At 37.5% G+C, this 23,818-nt stretch overlaps 1 protein-coding gene across 9 annotated transcripts; it reads right to left on the reverse strand.

Moving 5' to 3' along the window:
- Nucleotides 1–4,446: 4,446 nt before the first annotated feature.
- lpar2b (lysophosphatidic acid receptor 2b) lies at nt 4,447–22,248 on the reverse strand. 9 transcript variants are annotated; one of them, XM_081360593.1, is made up of 7 exons: nt 21,975–22,071; nt 18,969–19,111; nt 17,302–17,751; nt 16,182–16,596; nt 8,019–8,275; nt 6,709–6,741; nt 4,447–4,765 (listed from the first exon to the last, which is right to left on the reverse strand). In XM_081360593.1, exons 3-7 carry the CDS (start codon nt 17,644–17,646, stop codon nt 4,595–4,597), a joined length of 1,221 nt encoding a protein of 406 aa, XP_081216719.1. In that variant the 5' UTR covers nt 17,647–17,751; nt 18,969–19,111; nt 21,975–22,071; the 3' UTR covers nt 4,447–4,594. The 9 variants fall into 9 exon arrangements, with proteins under 9 accessions (XP_081216719.1, XP_081216717.1, XP_081216722.1 ...); XM_081360591.1 differs by lacking the exon at nt 18,969–19,111 and having other exon boundaries at nt 17,302–17,754; nt 21,975–22,248; XM_081360596.1 differs by lacking the exon at nt 6,709–6,741 and having other exon boundaries at nt 17,302–17,754; nt 18,969–19,108; nt 21,975–22,106.
- Between the last annotated feature and the right edge of the window lie 1,570 nt (nt 22,249–23,818).

Below are 23,818 nucleotides of genomic sequence, written 5' to 3' on the forward strand. Positions count from 1 at the left end.
ATTACAGTTATTCAACCAACTATTACCCAATTGTTAACCAGTCTTTTACCATTAAAATCACGATCATCTAACAGGAAACGTCCTAGAGATGCAGTGCAGATGAGTAAAACTTTAAAAAACGCGCGTGCGTGTGTGTGTGTGTGTGTGTGTGTCTTCTCCTCGGTCAGGCTGGAATGGGCGTATCCTCCTCAAAGACCCGTCAGTCAGGATCCGGATATGACATGAGACCCGCCATGATCTGGGAGGCACTCCAGGGGGCGATCTCTCCACAGAAGAAGAGGAAGAAGAAGAAGAAGAAGAAGGAGAAGAAGAAGGAGAAGAAGAAGAAGAAGGGGTCCACGCTGCCGCTCGGCAACAGCAGAACAGCATCACTGTCTCCAAAGCAACTGTTGCTAGGCGACGGCAGGATGATGTCAGAGCTGCAGAAGAGATTCTCCACCGGTTCATAATCGTTTTCAATCCACGAATCAAAGATTGTACACACATTTATGTCCTGAAAACCTTTCTAATGTCCATTTTTCTCGTCGTGATTAGAACATTAATGTTAATACAACATTCTCATAACCTTATCTTAACATTCTTCGAAAGTTTCTTTCTAATATAATCCGAGAACAATAACGCCACCATTCAGCAGATATCAATGACATCATAGGGAGGTTCCGAGAATGATGACATTCCGAGAATGTTGTTCCGGGAACGTTCTCCCAACAACGTTCATCAAGTAAACACAACATCGGCGTCACACTAATACACTGGTCCAGTGTCTCTGCTCTTCGTCGGTCCAGCCTCTGCCGTCTGGCTGTCGGCGGAGGAGAACTCTATGCTAATGTCAATACCCTAATTAAGAAATGTAACAGGTCGGATTAGCCAACCTTTAATTACGTGAAAAGAGCATTAGATGATGTGGGTAAAGCTTCTACACACTTGAAATAGAAACTATTTCATAATATATCACCACTATGCTTAACCAAAGCACATTTTTCTTATCTAATGAGGTGGACATGGAGCAGACCCTTGTTTGTGTCCTGTTCGGAGGATCATGTGGTCATTATATGAGCGCTCCACACGGGTCTGTGAACATTGTGATCTGAAAAATGAAGCCTACACGGAAGTGCGAAAAACTGCAATACATCGAAAATCCGCTAGAGGGAGGTCCCAAAAGGGAGCAAATGTCCATAGACCACCATGTTAAAATGTCCGTTTTCACAGCATAAATTCATGTTTTCACAGGTTGGTCCCATGGACTTTTATTGTATTTTTCGATAGGTTTCGAGTGCCTGACAACCATGAGGGCTGTGAATTTTTTTCTAACTCGTTAGTTTAGATCGTATTTAGATATAAAATGTATGACAAATAAGGGCGTGGTTAACTTTGATTGACAGCTTGATTGACAGCTGATAAGGCAGCACCACAGAGAATGACAACATAAGAAGCGCCATTTTTTAACACAGTTGAAATACAATACTACTGTTTCTGTATCATGAAATGTAGTTTTAAGAGTTTTTCAGGCGAGAATGTAGTTGTTTAAAGCTCAAATCTGTGGTTTATTTAAAGATTTATGAAAATTTTATCCAGTTGTGAGATCCAGCGATGACCAGGCGCTCGGCGCTCATGTACCCCGCCTGGGACAGCCTTTCCTCGGCTAGTCGTTCTGAGGTTTGCCGCTGACTCTGGCAACTCTGTAGTGGTTAAACATGAGATATAATTCGTCTTGTGTATATCTAACGGGCGATCTTTGGTCTCGTGAATCTATAATTTGTTCCCTGCCAATCGTTTTGGCTGAGGGGAAGTTTCATAACTTTATAAGCTATTTAACTTTACCGTTGTATGATTAGACTAGAACGCTGACTTTGTATGTTTGACTGAATTGTTTGCTTTATTTGTATAGCTTCTTGTACCTTTTACTTATACTTTTATAATGGCTAATATTGATAAAACGGAAATTTATCAAAAAGAGACTGGGTTGAGTTTTGTCATTTAAAATTTTAATACAACGAAGATGATCCCCTGTAATGTTGTTTACTGCAAAATCTGTTGTTTAGTACAAATGCACATATTGCCTGGACCATATTAAAATATTTAACATTTTATATTATATTTAAAACAAAAAGAGGCAGGTTTGTGTTTTATATGTATATTTTTTCATAAATAGGCAAACGTTATGTGCAGTTGAATATAGTCAATATGCGTTGCCTGAACCACATTTGTGTGGCTATAATGTTTAAGATTTCTTTAAATGAAAACGAAAAGAGTTAGTATGGTGTTTTATAACATATTTCGTTGCCTGAAATATACACAGAGATAACCGGAGTAGCAGAGCGAGCTGAGTGACGCGCGCTGCGTCAGAAGGTGGGCGGGGTTAGGATTTCCCAAGATTTTCCAAGATGGCGCCGCCCATACCCCCCATAAACGGCTTCAAACCCGTTCTTCAGAAAGTCTATGGGTGACGTCACAGACGCTTTGTCCATATTTTTTTACAGTCTATGGTTTTATTATAATGATGCATGATCAGAGCTGTGAGAGTTTGACTCATCTTCATTATATCTGAGTGACTCCACAACAAAAGAGCTCAACCCTACATTTATAGGGATAGTACGAGGAATGCGCCCAACTGATGCGTCAAGCCAAACTTTGAGAAGAACCAGGAAGTGATCTAGATTTAAAAGCTTGAAGTTTGAAGGTTTTCGGTTTGAAATTTAAAGTAGTTTTAATTTTAAAGCTTAAAATTTGAAGGCAATGCAGTCTATCAGAAAAAAACAGAGATAATGTTGCTAAGGTATTTTAATTTGTTGCTAACACGTTTTAGATGGTTGCTAACGTTTCTAAAATGCATTAGCACATTGTTAGCATAATTTAACACATTGTTAGCATAATTTAACACATTGTTAGCATAATTTAACATTTTTAGCATGTTTCTATAGCATGAGTTAACACATTGCTGACATGTTTAAAGATGTTGCTATTACTCTGACATGACTTACTATGTTTTGGGATGATTATCATATTTCTAATATGCTTTAGCACACCGCTAACATTGTTTCTAACATGATTTAATAAAAATAAAAAAAGTTGAGAAAATTGATGCAATGTTTATTTTAAGTGAGAAATATCTAAAGACCTTATGCCATTGTTTTAATTTAGTCTGTTAAAGGTCCCGTTCTACGTGATCCCATGTTTCAAACTTTAGTTAGTGTGTAATGTTGTTGTTAGAGTATAAATAATATCTGTAAAATTATAAAGCTCAAAGTTCAATGCCAAGCGAGATATTTTATTTAACAGAAGTCGCCTACATCGAACGGCTTGTTTGGACTACATCCCTCTACTTCCTTCTTTAATGACGTCACTAGAACAGTTTTTTGACTAAGCTCCGCCCACAGGAATACTCCCTCAACTCTACCGAAATTCGTTTATGTACTTTTGAGCACTTCTAATAACTTACTGTGTTTACTCAGCTCTTACGGTGATTTTCTGAAGTAAAACTGACGCTTCATCTTTTGTGTGATGTACAATAAACTTTATTAAACTCATCAGTACATGTTTGATCATCATTCAGACAGCAGACTTGTAGGCTATTAATAAATAATGGATACATACAAGCAGATGACAAATACGTTATAATAACCGTAATTAAACTACTAAACTATACCTGTTTCATCTCTATACAGCACTCTGACTCTGTAGGCATTATTGTCCGACTCGAAATGAACACCGTTACTGAGAGTTTCTGATATTATCATCATTCCGTGAGATGAGATTGTCCTGACAGACTGAGCGCGAGCTGTTGAGGCTCCGCCCCCTGGGTCGTCCAGCAGCAGCTCATTTGCATTTAAAGGGCACACACTAAAACAGCGCGTTTTTCTGAGCCCCAAAATATGACAATTTAAACATGCTGTAAAAAAATAATCTGTTGGGTATTTTGAGCTGAAACTTCACACACACACACACACACACACACACACACACACACTCTGGGGACATCAGAGACTTATTTTACATCTTGTGAAAAGGGACAAAATACGGGACCTTTAATATTTGTTTTAAGTGCTGGACAACATCTAAAATAAAAGTTTGTGTTTATACAATGTATGTGTGTGTACTTACTTTGTAATACACACATGTATTTAAGAAAATTTTGTTATTTATATATAAATATATATAATATAAATATATAGACAGTATATACATGCAACTATTTCTCAAATATATGTGTGTATTTATATATACAAAATAATTATACACAGTACACACATACATTATGTAAACACAAACTTTTATTTTGAATGCGATTTATCGTTGCCCAGGACTAGTTTTAATATTAATATTTTTAAACAGAAGAGCACGTTTGTGTGTTGTGGTATCAAAAATGCTATAATTACACCAATGCTAGTACGAACTGAAACATTAGTGCACAATTAATGTGTGTTTAATCAAACACATAAACATGCATAAACTCCACCAGTAAGACTTTAATTAAATAAAAACAATATTTACACTCAATTCATTTACAGTTTGTGCTTAAACACACACACACAGTCTCTTCATTGATGCTCAGAGAAACACTGATTGATTGACAGCTCGTTCAGCCTATCGTGACTCAGCTCTCAGATTCTTCCAGCATCTTGTTGGCGTCCTTCAGCAACACCTGTCCTCCGTTCACCAGTTCTCCGTTCACCAGTTCTCCGCTCACCAGTTCTCCGTTCACCAGTTCTCCGCTCACCTGTCCTCCGTTCACCAGTTCTCCACCTCCATCACGAGCCCTGCGAGCCTGAGACACAGAGAGCCGACAAACACTGGCTGCACATCACTGATAACCAGTCTTTCCACCAACATGACCTCACACCCAAGCAGACGTGAAGGAAAGGCAGCAGAAGATGTGTTTATAGTCACAGATCCGAGAGTCGATCAATCCTCCCAGACTGCTTTAGGACGGGGAACGTTTCTCAGCCCAAACGCAGACGATCCGCCGGTCTAAACGCTAATGCTACGTCTACATTAAAGCCATACATAAAGCCAAAACATCCATTCACTGCCATTATAAAGCTTGGAAGAGTCTGGACATGTTTTAATATAACTCTGACTGTGTTCGTCTGAAAGAAGCATGTCATACACACGTGACTTGAGGAAGAGTAAATCATGCGCTAATTAAAAAAATCTGCCGTTTCAGTGCGGATGAGAAATTTTTGGAAAATTGGAGCGTAACGCCTTACTAAAGCTCAATGAGAGGATACACACGGAGCAATAAAGTTATTGCGCAATTCTTCTGACAGGATCATTTAATTGATCTAAATATCTCCTCATTCACTGATGGTCCAGGTCTCACTCACTCTCCATTATATGTCTGGTCTATAACGCTAAAACTGCTCTCATGTTCAGCAGATGTGAGTGAATTCTGTCATCTGTGCAGGACTGTGATGTGAAGAGTGTGTGATGTAACATTTTACTAACAGTGTGAAGTGAACATAACAGGCACAATACCGCTATAAACATGAATATCTATGGGTTCAATATGCGTCACATGACTAAACGTACATCATCGTTTTCAAAAAGCTTGGTTTTCATTAATAAAACCGGCGTCTCAGTGTAGACGAGGCCTGAGACATGCAGATCACAGACAGAAGCTCTGGAAGCACCTTTATTAATCACTCATTCACGAGACATCATCAGTAGACGGGTGAGCCAAGACACTATTATCAGCGTGTGTCTGGATAATCATCTAAACATCACCATCACAAACAGCCAATCAGAGCGCAAGAACAAGACATCCGTGTGCGCGTCTCATTGGGCGATTAAAAACACAGGATTAAATCAAAGACACACGGCTGAAACTCATGAACATATTTCAGGAACGCAAGGTTTGTGTTAACATGAACTAACGAACAATGAGTTTTAGTTTTTTAATCTCAGCATTTACTAAAACAGTTATTAACATTTGTTTATGCACATGGACAGAAGAAACCTCACTGTAAATAGTAACTGAAATCTTATACAGTGAAGCCCGTGTTTAGGACCTTTGAGATGTTTGGCGTGTAACACACGTTTCTCGGGCTGAAATGTGGCGCGCTTCATGAGGTCCACTGAGATGAGGGACTTCAGAACATTCAGAGACAAACCTTGAAATGCAACCGATCAAACCTTAAAAACACCCATTTGAAAAACCAGGGACATCTGGAGTGTTGTTTGGAAGTTAGTGCAGGGAAACACACAATGACTGGTTAGTACAGCATGTGCTAGTGCTGAAGTAACACAATTAAAACCACCTGTGTGTGTGTGTGTGTGTGTGTTCGCGTGCGATGTTTTATGCACGCGACACAGTGACACATGCAAATATTTACATGATTAACACACACGCCAGCAGCAGTGAGCGCTGCACATCTGTTAGCCAGAAACACATCTTTACAAAGATGTTAAATGAACACACACACACACAGGATGGTTTACTGGAACTGATGAGATAAAAACAGTGATGAAACCCCGAGCTGCTCAGTGACTGCGTGCAGAAGGAGCGACGCATGTGAGGCTCAGATCACGTGACCATTGGAGTGATTAGTGTGTGTGTGAGAGTGTGTGTTAGTGACAGAGAATCAGATGATGGAGATCGAGTGATTAGAGATCGAGTGATTAGAGATCGAGTGATTAGAGATCGAGTGATTAGAGATCGAGTGATTACAGTCTAATCGAGAGGATTTAAAAGCAAGCAAATCTACATACGACCCATGACTCCTGCAGAACACGCCGTCTCCGCTGCACACAACACAGGAGAACAGCTATTAGACACACACACACACACACACACACACACACACACACACACACTATCTTCAGGTTTAAATGAGCACTAGCGGGATGGACACAGATACGCGGCCGCCGTGTTCCTGCATGCGAGGTTTAGTTGGTTAGGCGTGGAGCGTTTACTTGATAACTCTCAGCACTCACACACACACACACACACTATCTTCAGGTTTAAACGCCACTGGCGGGATTAGTTACACGATAACTCTCAGCACTCACACCTCTCGACGTGCAGGACAGGGTTAGTGAAGGAGGCAAAGCTAACATGCCCTTTACAAGGAAAGCACACACGACTAACAGCAACGCTACGACATTTCACTGCAACAAAATCATTGCATTCCTTGATATTGAACTTGACAATTTGATAGTGTTTTATTTTACAAACATCTAAACGTTCTTAAATCAAGATACATTTACTGGAGAAGCAAAATTAGTCTTTTTTTTTTTTTTTATAAAATTAAGTTTTTGCTTAAAACAAATATCTGTCAGTGGGGTCAGAAAAATAAACTTGTTTTGTCTTTAAGTTGATTTTTCGGACCCTATTGGAACAAAAAAATATAAAATGTAATTGCAACTTCATCTCGCAAATCTGACTTTTTTCTCATAGATGCGTTTATCTCTCAATTTTGACTTTTTCACATTTGCGAATCTTCTAGCAACTGCGACTTAAGTAACTCACTTTTTTTCGCAGCTGCGATTTTTTTTACCTCTCAATTCGGATTTTTTTCTCACAATTGCGCATCTTTTAGCAACTGCGACTTTAGTAATTCTCACTTTTCTCTCGCAAATTCTCACTTTTTTCTTGCAATATCGATTTTTTATCTTGCAATTCTCACTTTCCTCTTGCAATTTTCATTTTTATATCTCACAGTTCTGACTTTTTTCTTGAAATTGCAACTTTTTATCCTGCAATTCTAACTTTTTACATGCAATATCGATTCTTTTATCTTGCAATTCTAACTTTTTTACTTAAAAAGTAAAAGTAATCAGAAATTTTGCTTCTCTAGTAAATTCATCTTGATTTAAAAATGATTCGATGTTTGTACTGGGAAATAAGACAAAACTACAACAAAAGAACATCATTTTCGCCATGTTTCTAGCATCACGAAGTGTGTAACTGAGTCTTGCAGATGAGGCGTGCGAGTGGGACGCGGGTTCTGGGGCTAAAGCGGGCGCTTGAGCGGCGGTTTGACGCTGTTGCTGTGGGTCCCGTCGCTCTCGGAGAGTACCTCTTGCTCGAGGGTGTTGAAGTGTACGCCCGAGTGCTCGCCCGTCTGCTGGGACGACCGGCACGGGTAGCAGAGGATGCGTTTGAAGGTGTCGCGCATGTCCTTGTCGCGGTAGGAGTAGATGATGGGGTTCATGAAGGAGTTGCACTCGGCCATCACCAGGAAGAACTTCTCGTACGTCAGGACGTTGCAGGATTCGCAGAGACCGTCCAGCAGAAGCAGAACCAGGCCCGGCGTCCAACACACCACGAAACAACCTGCCGGGAAGAGCACGAGAGCGTTACACACCTGCTCGGAAACATGCCGTGTAGGGATGTGACGGAGTTTTCACTTGACACCTTTTTACACTTGGCACACTTTTAAATCGCTAATTTCGAAAGCTTCCATAGGAATGAACTGAAAATGCTCGCTCAGGTGGCAATTGCTTGTATTATTATTCTTAACAACGAAACAGTGCAATGACAAACTCACTTAAACAGGCACTTTCACACTTGGCTTGAACCAAATCTTCCGCCATCGTCTTGTCAGTCAGATCACATGTAAGATTAAATCTGTATCCTGCTGCTGTTCTGTGCCGCAACGCTCATTTTGGCAAACTGAAGTGTCTGTTCTTTAACTGAACTAAATTATTTTTATTACTATAAAAAAAATATACGAATATGATACAGGCAAATGATTACAGTCAAACCAAACATTATGCAGACACCAGATATAGTTTTTGATGCTGTGCAGGACACTATAGTTCATTTCTGTAAGTGAGGAGAGCAAAATAAAGTAAACTGTGACATATTATACCAAAAATTTGTACGTTGTTAGTTTGTTACAAACTAACTAATTACGTTGTGAATTTTAATTTCTGCAAATTACCTCCTTTAGATAATTTAGAATGCTCTAAATTCATTAACATGAGAACAAAGTTATGAACAAATTACGTAGTGAATTTTTATTTATGCAAACTACCTTCAGCGAATGGAAAATCATTGACTTATTATTAGTGTTCCTCCCGTCTCATTTGTTTCCAACCACCATGTTTCCCCTTAGGGGCTCTGTGCATTTATGACCCTGGACCACAAAACCAGTCTCGAGTCGCACGAGTATATCTGTGGCAATAGCCAACAATACATTGTGTGGGTCAAAATGATTGATTTTTCTTTTATGCAAAAAAACATTAGGATATTAAGTAAAGATCATGTTCCATGAAGATATTTTGTAAATTTCCTACCGAAAATCCAGCACAATCACATTTCTGCAATTCAGTTTGGTGACACTTGTTTCCATTTCTAGATGACAGAAATGTAAGTAAATGTCTTTTTAGAGCTGCTTTACAGCAGTATCTGATTAGTCTCATATTTGATGAAGTCATGGGTTCTGCTATTTTCCTGTTTATCAACTGTGAAGCTGCTTTGAATCTATCCGTGTTTAATAAAGCGCTGTAGAAATAAACCTGACTTGACAATAGACGGTCAGAGGAGGCTTGGTGAAGTGAAACTAAAGCATAACTTCTATCACTTCCACATTGTTGCTATAACGCTAAAGGTGATCAGGCCTTTACTGTTCCTTGTCAATTTATGTTTAAATGTGCTTTATGAATAATGCTGTTGTTGTTGTGGACTGAAGTCAGCACTGCTCAGCATTTAGACGCTAATGCAACACTTCCTTTAGTCGAGTGTTCTCAGATGTACGTTCAGGAAGCACCATAAGTGTGTGTGTGTGTTTATGGGATCCTTCCAAGACTGCACATAGCTTGAGTTTCCAGGAAGTGTGGCAGATTGTGCGTGTCAAAATTCCCTGTATGCGAGCGCGAGCGGGCGTGACATGCAGTCCTACACAGAACATGCACGTACTCGCTCTCGCTCGGGGAGGGTGAAGTGTGGAGAGAAACGAGGCTGAGATAATGAAAACACGCAGATCTGGTTAGACGAGCCCGGACAGGCCTTCCTCCCCCAGATCCTCTGTGTGTTTATGAATGTCGACTGTGCCTCTTTGTGTTATTCTCCAGAATAGGAGTTTACTGAACACACTCGGACCACTGGTGCGATTCGCTGCAGGTCCGTTCACTCTTCTAACTAAGGTCGAACTAAAACACTATGAAACCACTGATATTGAGTCTTCACAGGTGCCGCCGGATATACAAAACAAACCATGTTATCTGATTATGAAATAATGTGAAGCAGCAGTGTTTTCAAAGTTTCTAACCTGAGGCCTTCAAGACTTAAAACCTGTTCACAGCCAGAGCGATGACGACAACCAGAACTATTTAACTACAATTATAATCAGAACCAGAACTATATAACTACAATTATAACCAGAACTATATAACTACAATTATAACCAGAACTATATAACTACAATTATAACCTTAAAGGGTCATTTCACCCGTGGAGACATGAATGTGTATTGAAAGTGGGTCATTTATGTAGAAGAAATGTGAAATTATTTTTGAATTTGGAGCTTTCTAGACTGAGAAAAGCCAGAAAATGTATTTTTGGCTTATGTGGATGGAAGACAACAACTCCCAGAATGCCCTTGCTTCGCTGCCCTACAAGGCCACTCCCAAGCCACGCCTACCGGTAAGACAGCGCAGTTGAGAACAAAAACATCAAGGCAAGGCTAGGCTACGAGTGAGTCTCCGTGACGAGTTTGCCCAAAATGTCCGGGATTCGGCTTTTGCGTTCTACAGTCGCCATTCATCATGTTTACTGTGGCGAGCAGGACGAGGCTGAGGGGCGCGGGAGAACGGCGCGAGGCCGGTGGCGTGATTACCGACAACCGACACCTGTGAGGCACTGTTCTCGTATCTCGCACGGAGGAGCAGGTATTTTCTAAGCAATGGTAAAACACACATCAACCGATCACGCCACCTGCCTCGCGTCTTTCAACCGATCACGCCACCGGCCTCGCGTCTTTCTCCCGCGGCGCTAGCCTCGTCCTGCTCTCTGTATTACTGTGATTACTGATGAGCGCGCCTGTGAGATGCACCGGTCTCATGGGCTATCTCTGACGGAGGTGCGGGTATTTTCTTAGCAATGTTAAAACGCAAATCAACCGATCACTTGATTAGCATTCATGTAAACATTACATTCAGATTCACCAATCGGGGTGAATTCAGTTAGATTGAAACAAAAGGTGAGCATGTAAACAATGGATGGCGACCGCAGAAAGCAAAAGCTGAATCCCGGACATTTTTGTCGATCTCGACGGCCGGACATGTCCGGGAAATAGAGTATGGTAACCCCTACTACTCAGCTTTCTTCGTCCCTGTTTTCTGCAGGTTTCTGCCGTTGAAATCAAACGCACTCGCACTGATCTGTGATAGGTCTGTTAGCGCATTAGGTCCAACCCCCTATGGGCGGGTTTGAAAGGGTGGATCTAGTGCTTGTAGTCTTAACAGAAATCCCCCCCTCTTACACTTCCTCCTACAATGACGCAAAATGACGATTTTTGCGTCATTGTAGGAGGAAGTGTAAAGAGGTAAATACAGATTTCTCTCGTCTCGGGGGAAAATGAAAAAATGTTGCATGACCATTCAATAGTATGACTGGGTTTCTAACAATGCAAAGCTTAATGCAAATGGGTGAAGTGTCCCTTTAACCAGAACAATATAACTACAATTATAACCAGAACTATATAACTACAATTATAACCTGAACTATATAATTACAATTATAACCAGAACTATATAACTACAATTATAACCTTAACCAGAACAATATAACTACAATTATAACCATAACTATATAACTACAATTATAACCTGAACTATATAACTACAATTATAACCAGAACTATATAACTACAATTATAACCTTAACCAGAACAATATAACTACAATTATAACCAGAACTATATAACTACAATTATAACCTTAACCAGAACAATATAACTACAATTATAACCAGAACTATATAACTACAATTATAACCTTAACCAGAACTATATAACTACAATTATAACCTTAACTATATAACTACAAATATAACCTTAACCAGAACTATATATCTACATAACCAGAACTATATAACTACAATTATAACCTTAACCAGAACAATATAACTACAATTATAACCAGAACTATATAACTACAATTATAACCAGAACTATATAACTACAAATATAACCAGAACTATATAACTACAAGTATAACCAGAACTATATAACTACAATTATAACCAGAACTATATAACTACAATTAAAACCAGTACTATATATCTACAATTATAACCTGAACCAGAACTATATAACTACAAATATAACCAGAACTATATAACTACAATTATAACCTGAACAAGAACAATATAACTACACTTATAACCAGAACTATATAACTACAATTATAACCTGAACAAGAACAATATAACTACAATTATAACCAGAACAATATAACAATTATAACCAGAACTATATAATTATAACCTTAACCAGAACTATATAACTACAATTATAACCAGAACTATATAACTACAAATATAACCGGAACTTTATAACTACAATTATAACCAGAACTATATAACTACAATTATAACCAGAACTATATAACTACAATTATAACCAGAACTATATAACTAAAATTATAACCAGAACAATATAACTACAATTATAACCAGAACTATATAACTACAATTATAACCAGAACTATATAACTACAATTATAACCAGAACTATTTAACTACAATTATAACCTTAACCAGAATTATATAACTACAATTATAACCAGAACTATATAACTACAAATATAACCAGAACTATATAACTGCAATTAAAACCTGAACTATATAACTACAAACATAACCAGAACTATATAACTACAAATATAACCTGAACTATATAACTACAAATATAACCTGAACTATATAACTACAAATATATCCAGAACTATATAACTACAAATATAACCTGAACCAGAACAATATAACTACAATTATAACAGAACAATATAACTACAATTATAACCAGAACTATATAACTACAATTATAAGCAGAACTATATCCAGAACTATATAACTACAATTATAACCAGAACTATATAACTACAATTATAACCAGAACTATATAACTACAATTATAACCAGAACTATATAACTACAATACCAGTACAATACCAGTAATATAACCAGAACTATATAACTACAATTATAACCAGAACTATATAACTGCAATTATAACCAGAACTATATAACTACAAATATAACCTGAACTATATAACTACAAATATAACCAGAACTATATAACTACAATTATAACCTGAACCAGAACAATATAACTACAATTATAACAGAACAATATAACTACAATTATAACCAGAACTATATAACTACAATTATAACCAGAACTATATAACTACAATACCAGTACAATACCAGTAATATAACCAGAACTATATAACTACAATTATAACCAGAACTATATAACTGCAATTATAACCAGAACTATATAACTACAAATATAACCTGAACTATATAACTACAAATATAACCAGAACTATATAACTACAATTATAACCTGAACCAGAACAATATAACTACAATTATAACAGAACAATATAACTACAATTATAACCAGAACAATATACAATTATAACCAGAACTATATAACTACAATTATAACCAGAACTATATAACTACAATACCAGTACAATACCAGTAATATAACCAGAACTATATAACTACAATTATAACCTGAACCAGATATACAGTATAACTACAATTATAACCAGAACTAAAGAACTACAATTATAACCAGAACTATATAACTACAATTATAACCAGAACTATATAACTACAACTATAACCAGAACTATATAACTACAATTATAACCAGAACTATATAACTACAATTATAACCAGAACCAGAATTATTTAACTACAATTATAACCAGAACTACATAACTACAAATATAACCGGAACTATATAACTACAAATATAACCTGAACTATATAACTACAAATATAACCGGAACTATATAGCTACAATTATAACCAGAACTGTATAACTACAATTATAACCAGAACTATATAACTACAATTAAAACCAGAACTACATAACTACAATTATGATATATAACGATAACTATAACCATAACAGATCTATAAAAACTACAATAACTATAACGTAACGTTACGTAACTATATAAATACAATAACAAAAAATATAATGATAACCATAACAATAATTATAACGATAAATATAACGATAACTGCTGGTCCTGACGCCATCTGTGGGCGTACACTGCGCTATTGTGCCGAGCAGCTTAGTGAGGCTTTCACAGTTATCTTTCATAAACGTGCGGACAGTGGGGATATACCTGACTTATGGAAAACATCAACAGTAATACCCATCCCCAAAACAAAATCAATGAATTCAGACCAACTGCACTAACTTCCCTGGTAATGAAGTGCTTTGAAGGACACAATCATCCCCTTAACTGCAGATAAATTAGATCCACTACAATTTGCATATTAAGTGGGCAAGGGTGTAGAGGATGCAAAGCTCTTCCTTCCTGACAGGGTGTATAAACATCTTGAGGAACCTGCTTCACATGCAGGTGTAATTTACCTGCTATGTAAATGGCAATATGGCCTCTGTCTTTGTATCAGAGCAAGCCAAAGAATAAACCTACCGAGGAAGCTTAACTCTTTTGGGGTCTGTAAAAGAATTCTCTGCACATGTTATCAAGAGCTATTCATTGAGAGCCTATTAACATTGTCTTTCTTGTGTTGGTTTAATGGACTATCTGTGAAAGGCAAGAAGAGCTTGAGCTTGCTCAAAAATCACTGGTACCCAGTTAAGAGATCTCTGTTCTCTCTGGAAAACACGAGTTGTCCAGAAAGCAGACAGAATATTGTGCCAACCAGATCATGTACTCAGAAATGGATTGTTATCATGTAGTCAGGTCGGCGGTATTATGAGCCAATACGGAAAACTAACCGCTATGCCAACTCATTCATTCCCTCTGCTATAATGAAAACACATGACTACAACAAAACTGGTTCTTGCACTCCGCTGCTCTGTTCCGTCGCTGGCAGGTGAATGTGTGTGTGTGTGTGTGTGTGTGTGTGTGTGTGTGTGTGTGTGTGTGAGCATGAGGATGTTATGGGAGAGGAGAAGCATTTGCATACAGGGGGATGTATGACCGCTACACTACGTATTTATTGTTTATTTTATTTTACATTACATAATATACATTGTGTGCTAATGCACTTTTTAACTTTACCCTTAATGGATGGGTTGGCTGTAAAACCCCTTGGGGACTAATAAAGTTATCTGAATCTGATAACCATAACTACAATTATAATTATGAATTTAATAACTATGATGATAACCATAACTATATAAATAAGTTATCACCATAGCTATATAACTACAGTTATAACGACAGACATAACAATAACTATTACAATGATATTGATAACAATAGCAGTAAATATAGCAAATGACTATAACGACCCACACCAACAGGTGATAACGTTCAGTTTTCAGTCCGGAGCTCTTACAAGCAGGATGGATTCTAATCGGCTGTAAATGTTTTAATCGATCATCACCTGGAAAAAAAATCTTTCTGAAAGTGATTCCAACAATATTGTTCCTCTGTATCATTATCGTTTATAGTTGTGCTGTGGACTGCTATTCCCTTGGAGTTAGAATGATTATTAAAACGTTACAGTTATTGTTATATAGTTATATTTATAGCCATTTCTTTATAATTGGAACAATTATTACAACTTAATGGTTATATAGTTATCATTCTTGGTGGAAACAGGCCTTTAGAACATTTTAACTACTAAGTAAGAAATTCATAATAATGGTATTTAATTACGACATGCATAAAAATCAAATGCTCTGATTGGCTGATTTTCACTTTGACTGAGGATGTTTGAAAACGGGTTGCATCACATTTTGACATGCCGTAAGTCAGAAGCGAGTATCTGTCTTACCCAATATCAAGACGACAGTCTTCATGAGGCTATATAACTACAATAATAACCATAATCAAACTATATAACTACAATTATAATGATAAATATAACAATAACTATAACCATAATAACAGATCTATAAAATAACTACAATTATAAAGATAAACAATGACAATGAATTTGACTGAGGATGTATCGGGTTGCATCACATTTGGACATGTCGTAAGTCAGACACGACTATCCGTCTTACCCAATATGAGGACGACGGTCTTCATGAGGTTGACCACCGTCTCCTTGTACTTGACCTGCGAGGTGTGCTGGCTCATGCGGTGGTTCTTGCGGCGCACGTAGATGAAGATGCGCATGTAGACGGCCACCATAACCATGAAGATCAGCAGGTTCAGCACGGCCCAGAACACCAGGTAACTGCGGCTGTAGAGCGGAGCCATGGTGGAGCACACGTCAGTGTTGCACATGCAGTTCCATCCCATAGTGGGCACCAGACCCATCACTATGGCGATGACCCAGATGCCGATGATGAGCATCACGACTCTGTGGTTGGTCATTTTACTGTGCAGTTGCATGGTGAAGATGGTCTGGTGTCGCTCCAGTGCGATGGCCATCAGGTTAATCACCGACGCCGTCAGACTGGTGTCGATCAAACCCTGAGTCACGCAAAGAAAAACACAAACATGAGACGCGAGAGTCGCGAAAAAATATACAGCTGAGTATCATCAGCATAACAGTGAACACTAATGCCATGCTTCCTAATGATATCTCCCAAGGGTAACATGAACAGAGTGTGTGTGTGTGTGTGTGTGTGTGTGTGTGTGTGTGTGTGTGTGTGTGTGTGTGTGTGTGTGTGTGTGTGTGTGTGGGGCATGTACAGAGTGAACAGCAGCGGTCCTAGTACTGAGCCTTGTGGTACGCCATACTGAACTTGTGATCGATGAGACATCTCTTCATTTACTGCTACAAACTGATAACAGTCAGATAAGTATGATTGGAAATCCTCACAGATATAATTTCTTTCTAAGGAACATATTTGTGAAGATACCACCTTTTCTAGTATCTTTGATTCAAGATAATTTTTTTATGGAAGAATGGAAATTATTTTGATAAAAACTAAGATAGCATGTCTTCTCCCAGAATTCCTCACAGGAAGCACAGCAACAGATTTCAGATCTGCTCAACTCAGGAATATTCAACAATTATAAACGCTTCCTCCAACTCATCTTGTTCGGTCTGACAAACAGCTTAATCTCTGTGTGGTTTCTATTGCTAAACGAGTTATGGTTTCTCCATTCAGCCATTCATCCAATGTTACTCATTAAACACCAATCCCAGAAACGCCCAAACCACAGCCTTACCTGTCGGACAAACCATTGATATGTGCTAAGCCTGATGGTCCAGGGGCCGGTGTGGAACATCAGGTACAAGTAGGAGACGCCGGCGAAGAGATCCGCGGCCGCCAGGTTTCCCAGCAGGTAGTATATGGGGTAATGAAACCTGCGGTTCATGAAGATGGCCATCATGACCAGGATGTTGGCGAAAATCACAAAAAAACAAACGGAAAATCCCAGGGAAACCACTACAATGTCTTTCGGCTGCCACGATTTGCTGATGTTCTTCTTGCTCAGATTGTAGAAGAACTCTATAGGCATGTTGTCGTAGCAAACCATTGTGGCGGGCAGTGATTGGGCCGTGGAAGACATCGGCGCATGTGATTGGCTGGGATCTGAAGGGACGGGGCCTTTGCGTGTCAGAGGTCACTCATGGAGGCATGGAGATGCGAGCCTTCGGTCTGAAGAATCTACGATCTACTGTGGCAGAGGAAAAATGAAAGGAGTGAATATTATTCGGGTTTTTAATCACCGATTCACAGTCAAATCAAATCATATCCACATCAGATCACCTTTCATGCCGAAAATCACAAGAAAAGATATGAAATTATGATTTGCATGAAGGCAATGAACACTGTTTTTACAACCATTAGGATTTGTGACATTTTCATAACAAATAAACACATTTTAAGGCAGATTATGCATCTGGATGTTTTTTTTTCATTGATTATTCTACTGTAATGCAATGATTTATTTTTACTTTACTGAAATCTGCATAAATTAAAGGCAGTACAATAAAACTGACATACTGTATATAAAAAACATGCATTAAAAAACAAGATACACATCTTCACTGGAAATACAATACTGATATCTTAATCTTCACATTACAGAAATGAGAATGAACTTTTTAAAATTACAGTAAATGTCATGAAAACTGTCAAATATGATTCATTTTCTATTAGACTTTTACATTTCCTGACAGTTTTGTGAGATTCACTGAGCCTCAAAACTGCCTAAGTAACACACAACTGAAGCAACATACCATAAATAAATATGTTTCAATAAATATAACACAAAATCACACCAGAGATCATCCATCTAACACACTCTCACCAGAGTAACTCGACCGGCACCACAAAAGCAGAAAAACATTTCCCGCTGAGATGGAGAGACCACACCTAAACCAATCACAGCCTGCGCATCAGCTCAAACGCGTGCCGATTGGATGCTGCGCTTGTCAATCATCTGCCCGAGCAGAAGGTTTCCCGTAACTGACTGTTATCATCTCACAAACCTCAGATTCAACCCACAGAAGGACAAACATCCTCCTCATCGTGTGTAAAACTGTGAAACTAACTGCCACGGTGTGTTTCCATCAGCTCAGGAAACACTTCAAACAGACTACACTGAAAAGACATCAGATTTCATTACACAGAAGTCACTAATCCCCACTATCTAACACTACTAGCGTATCCAGGACACTAAAACAAAAGATGAGAGACGACGTGTCGCAATCGTATCATGCATTTCTTAAAAAAAAAATCATAAGTGGGATTCCACAGAAGAGCCATGTTTGTGTTTCGGTGAAACAATTTTTTCTTAGTCATATAAAAAATATACTTCTACTGTAAAGAAGCTTTTGCGCAATGGAAAGGCAAGAAATACATTGAATTAAACGTGAAATATTTCACCTAAAACGTGCAGGTCAACAGGTCAAAGGTCAAGTCTTGGCATTAAAGGGTTAGTTCACCCAAAAATGAAAATTCTGCCAGTAATCACACGCCCTCATGTTGTTCGATGAAATCTGGGAGCTGTCTCACTCCTCCACAGGCTGCTGGGCAATCGAAAGAAAAGTTAGTAAAGACATCGTTAAAATAGTCCAACCTTAAGTTTATCAAGCAAGGAGAATACTTTTTGTGGCGCAAAAAAACACTAAAATAACGACTTTATTCAACTCGGCTTTATTACTGACAGAATTTTTATTTTTGGGTGAACCAGGCTAACCCTTTAAAGTATTTTTTTCTCCAGGTTATTTTAGCTATAACAGTGTTATTGTCATTAACTAAAACTATTAAAAGCATTTCTGTTTATTGAAATAAAGCTGAAAAATATTTGTTGAAAAAAAAAAATAGAAATTTTGCCTTGGCAATAAACTGAAATAAGTTGAAGCCCTAAAATTATGAACTGGAAATGAATAAAAACTCAAACTGAAATAAAAGTAAATTAAACCTAAATAGAAACATTTAAATAAATAAAAAAAGATAAAACTATGAATATTTTCAAATAACCTGAGCTAACTTTAAAGTGCTCGACCTTGGCAGGGTTGCGGTGTTCTGCGCGGTGAAGCGCTCAGTGTTTCTCAGACAGAATAAAGACCAGCTTGTGTTTACTGAAGCGCTGAACAGTGATTGTTAGAAAAGTTGGGAGGAAGTTTCATCATCATCCACCATAAAAACCGAGCAACTTATTCCTGTACAGACGAAACGAGAACTGAGAGGGAAATGAAACTGTGTGTGTGTCTGAGAGACACAGACTTAAACAGAACAATTTGAGATATCAGTCTAAAAAGTGTGTGTGATGAACGCAACAGCCCAGTAATGAACTTAAACCTGTTATTACAGAAAGACACACCCTTCAGCAGCCGCTCTCTCTCTGTGAACTACAAGCCGTTGCACACTGCAAAATCTGCAAAGGTATTAGGTAGTTTCCGTCTGTCTCTCACACACACACACACACACACACACACACACACACACTCATGTGTAAAGTTGAACCCATAAACAATTCAGAAAGTAAAACACCTGCAAACTGAGCTTATACACAGGTCTACTGCACACAGACACACAGGTTTCAGTGCGAGTGTGTTTTACCACACACATAAATAAGTCACTTGAGTTTCTGTACGTTATAAAAGCTCTTCCATGACACTTTCATTCAGGAAAACTGCCTTTCAACTTTCAATCTTTCTTTTTTGTTTTTATTTTAATATTTGACATTGGTGTTGGAGATGTGGAGAGTATTTGATTTACTCATGAATAATAAACAAGAGCGCATATTATCAGACAAAAGCCTGGACCCACTTCAATATATGTTGAATTTCTTGACAAAACTATTTCTATAAACATTATTATAATTCTAAAAGCATTTTTATTTGTTATAAGATGCTGCCATTTTATTATAAATGATTTATCCATGCACATCATTTATTTATGCACATATCATTATAATAAACACTGAATGTTGCAATGTCGATTTCATGTTGACTTTAAAGCAAGACACTACAGGTAAATAGGGTGAAAAAGTGTAACTAATAAACTTTCCGCGGTTGATTTATTATAGCGCATTAAAGACAACGGTTTTGTTTTAAGTTTTCTGAAATGTTATATTTAAATATGCACTCATTTCTATGCAGTTCCAGAAAAGAAATGTGTTCAAAATTATTGTTTGAATTTGTTGTTATATTAGAGTTGGTGGTTTCTACCGAAGGGATTTTGGATTTCTCCTTTTATCACTCCATAAATCAGAAAATACTGTCAATAGACAGAAAAAATACATTTTCACCATGTTTTTAGGAATAAAGTGTTGTGTAAAAGCATGTGAATGTTACATCAACAAACCCCTCAGTAAAAACCTTTAGTATATAGATAGGAATAAAACTGTAAGTTTTAGAGTATACAAGTAATGCTGAAGTGGAGAAGGAAACTCATTTAGATAGTGACCATTAAAAAATGTCTTGTAACTGAAATCTAAAAACGCAAATAAAAAACTTAAACATATATTTTAGGATGTTGTAGTGTGGAAGCAAACTTGCCCAAAATCATAAAATTGACCAATGTATAAAAAAACAGTGCTTTAAAAATAAAAAAAATGATTAAATGTGACCATTTTTTGTTGTTGTTAACTATCAAATTAATACAACGCTCATGAGTTTAATAATAATAGCTTTTTAAAATATGAATGTTCTTGGGGAAAAAAAGCAGTTTGAGCAGTTTTTATGATCATACGTGTGATTTGTCACTTCTTATCAGTCAGTATCTGGGTCAATGACAAGACGCCTAGCCTACATTTGCTGTCTGATTGCATTTTTATCAGTTAAAAACAGGTTTCAATTCATAAAAATATATAATATGTATGTGTCTCTCCCATGCATGTACTCACTTTAACTTTTCAAAATTCATGTCATTTGCAATTTTTCTGTTATTTAAAGTTTAATAATATCATGTGGTGTAACCGTCCAATTCATCTAGATGTAAAAAAATCACTTAATTTTAAATTTTAATGTACATTTATGTGTTCACAGCATCCTTAATGTTTGAACAATTGCAATTATTTTTAGAGTGGAAAATCCTTACACGTCACTGACCAACCTAATGAATGTGAAACAGCCAACAAACACCTAGTGTCTCTGTGTGTGTGTGTGTGTGTGTGTGCGTGTGTTTGTGTGATGTGGGTGCGTCGCATTTTTCAACTGTACATATAACACATACACACAATATTCATAAACACTTGAGTTATTCCTCAAAACGTTAATAACTTCGCCTCTCTAATAAGAGCCGAGTCGTAAATCTGCAAAACAAAGGCTGAACCCTCCGCGAAACTGAAGCGCACTTTCAGACTAAACTTCAGAAGTGAGTTAAACTCTCCTCGTTTCGCACTGTAAAACATCGGTCAGTCGGAGTAAAACACACAACACTCACGGGCTCCTCGCTTCTGGTTCTGATCTGGTCAAACTGGACCGTTCGGCTCGTGCTCGTCTCGAGCGCAGTGGATCCTCAGGCTCGCGCTCGCTTCGCTGGCTGCTGTGCGCGCGCACTCACTCACCTGTGCGCAGCTGGGGGTGTAGGTGAGGGCGGGGCCAAGCGCCCCTGAGCACGCAGCTGATTGGATGCCGCAGGTGACGTTTACAAATATTTCTGTTCGTCATGAGTTTCTTTTTTATGGCATGTTCGATGTCTTGGTTTTTTATTGTGTGTGTGCGCGTGTGTGTTGATGTCGTATGGAGCTGTTTATCATCTGGTACAGATTTGAGGCTGCAGAAATATCACCCCACCCACACACACACACAGAGCCGGATTAACGCAAAGGCAAACTAGGCACGTGCCTAGGGCCCGATTGGCGGGATGGGGCCCAGACAGAGGGACAAAAAAAATAAATAAATAAAAATAAATAAATGTTCAAATGTCCTATCTACAATTTATTTCAAAATTTATTAAATAACTAAAAATAGTGACGATGTTTATCTAAACCATAGACTGTTACATTATATCACATTAACGCGAGGCGCCAGCCAGTTAAGTCCGAGGGGACGTCAGCGGCGGTCAGGGGCGGTCAACGAACGCATCCATCAGGTGCTGCGAGTGCGAAGCAAAAGCCTAAATAGGCACGCAAAGAAGCACATTTCGTAATGCAGGTCATCGATTTTGGAGTGATTGCAATGTATTTTAAATATAAACTTGTGGGCTACTGTAGATCAGCGTCATTTCTGGAAAAATAATTCATCGCTTTGTTAGTCTACGAGTTTAAAAGAGCGCGAGCGTCATTAACGTGCCCAGACGCGACGCTTTGAATTTGCGCGTACAATGAATAACATCGCGTTGGGAGCTGACTAATAAAAAAGCTACAAAAGTAAAAGACAAGACGTTTGTATTCAAAGTTAAAAAACCAACACACTGCAACATTTTTAAATGTTTCAAATAAAAGATCTCATATCTATGGGTCTATCTTCTATATTCTGATGCTGATGATTAGATAATACCCTGACATCCTAGCCTATACGAATATTAGTTTAGAATTTTTTTTCTGCTCAGTAGCGATCGTATCTTTCTCTTCCACTTGATTTGTGTATAGCATATTTAAGGTAGCAATGCAATACATAATATCATATTACTGATATTAATAATATGACAATATCTGCAGTCAATATTGATTAAATGGGAGGGAAACATCCTGCCCATAACGTAGCTATGAAAACATTTATAAAAGCACGTTCATGTTCATCTACTGAAGTGCTATTCTGGAACTGTGAATAAACTGAATAAAACAGCAAAATAACAAGAAGAACAATAACATCTTCATTAAACAAAAAAGAGATTACCTTAGATAAAGTTTGATGTAGTAGGCTACCAGTAAAAAGTCTGGACCCATTACTATTTTTAATGTTTCTGAAAGAAGTTTCCTATTATGCTCTTCAAGCCTGCATTTATTGGATCAAAAATACAGAAAAACAGGAATATTCAGCAAGGATGTGTTAAATATATAAAAGTGATAGTGAAGACTTTTTTAAAACAACTTTTTAATAATCAAAAAATCCTGAAAAAAAGTATCACATGTTATAAAATAAATATTAAGCACCATTTCTAACATTTGATAATAAATCAGAATATTATAAAGTTTTCTGAAGGATCATGTGACACTAAATTCAGCTTTGCATCACAGAAATATATTTTAAAGTAAAATAGAAAACCATTATTTTAAATTGTAATAATATTTCACTATATTATTTTTCTGTATTTTTGATCAAATAAATCCAGGCTTGATGAGC

This window comes from Scardinius erythrophthalmus, assembly GCF_964197995.2.
Source record: "Scardinius erythrophthalmus genome assembly, chromosome: 3".
NCBI classification, from domain to species: domain Eukaryota; kingdom Metazoa; phylum Chordata; class Actinopteri; order Cypriniformes; family Leuciscidae; genus Scardinius; species Scardinius erythrophthalmus.

Coding starts and splice junctions, on each gene's coding strand:
- lpar2b (XM_081360591.1), bottom strand. CDS start 17,646: ATGTCTTCCACGGCCCAATCACTGCCCGCCACAATGGTTTGCTACGAC. Junction 16,597..17,301: donor ATCAATGGTTTGTCCGACAG/GTAAGGCTGTGG, acceptor TGCGTGACTCAG/GGTTTGATCGACACCAGTCT. Junction 6,742..8,018: donor TCAACACCCTCGAGCAAGAG/GTACTCTCCGAG, acceptor TGTTGTGTGCAG/CGGAGACGGCGTGTTCTGCA.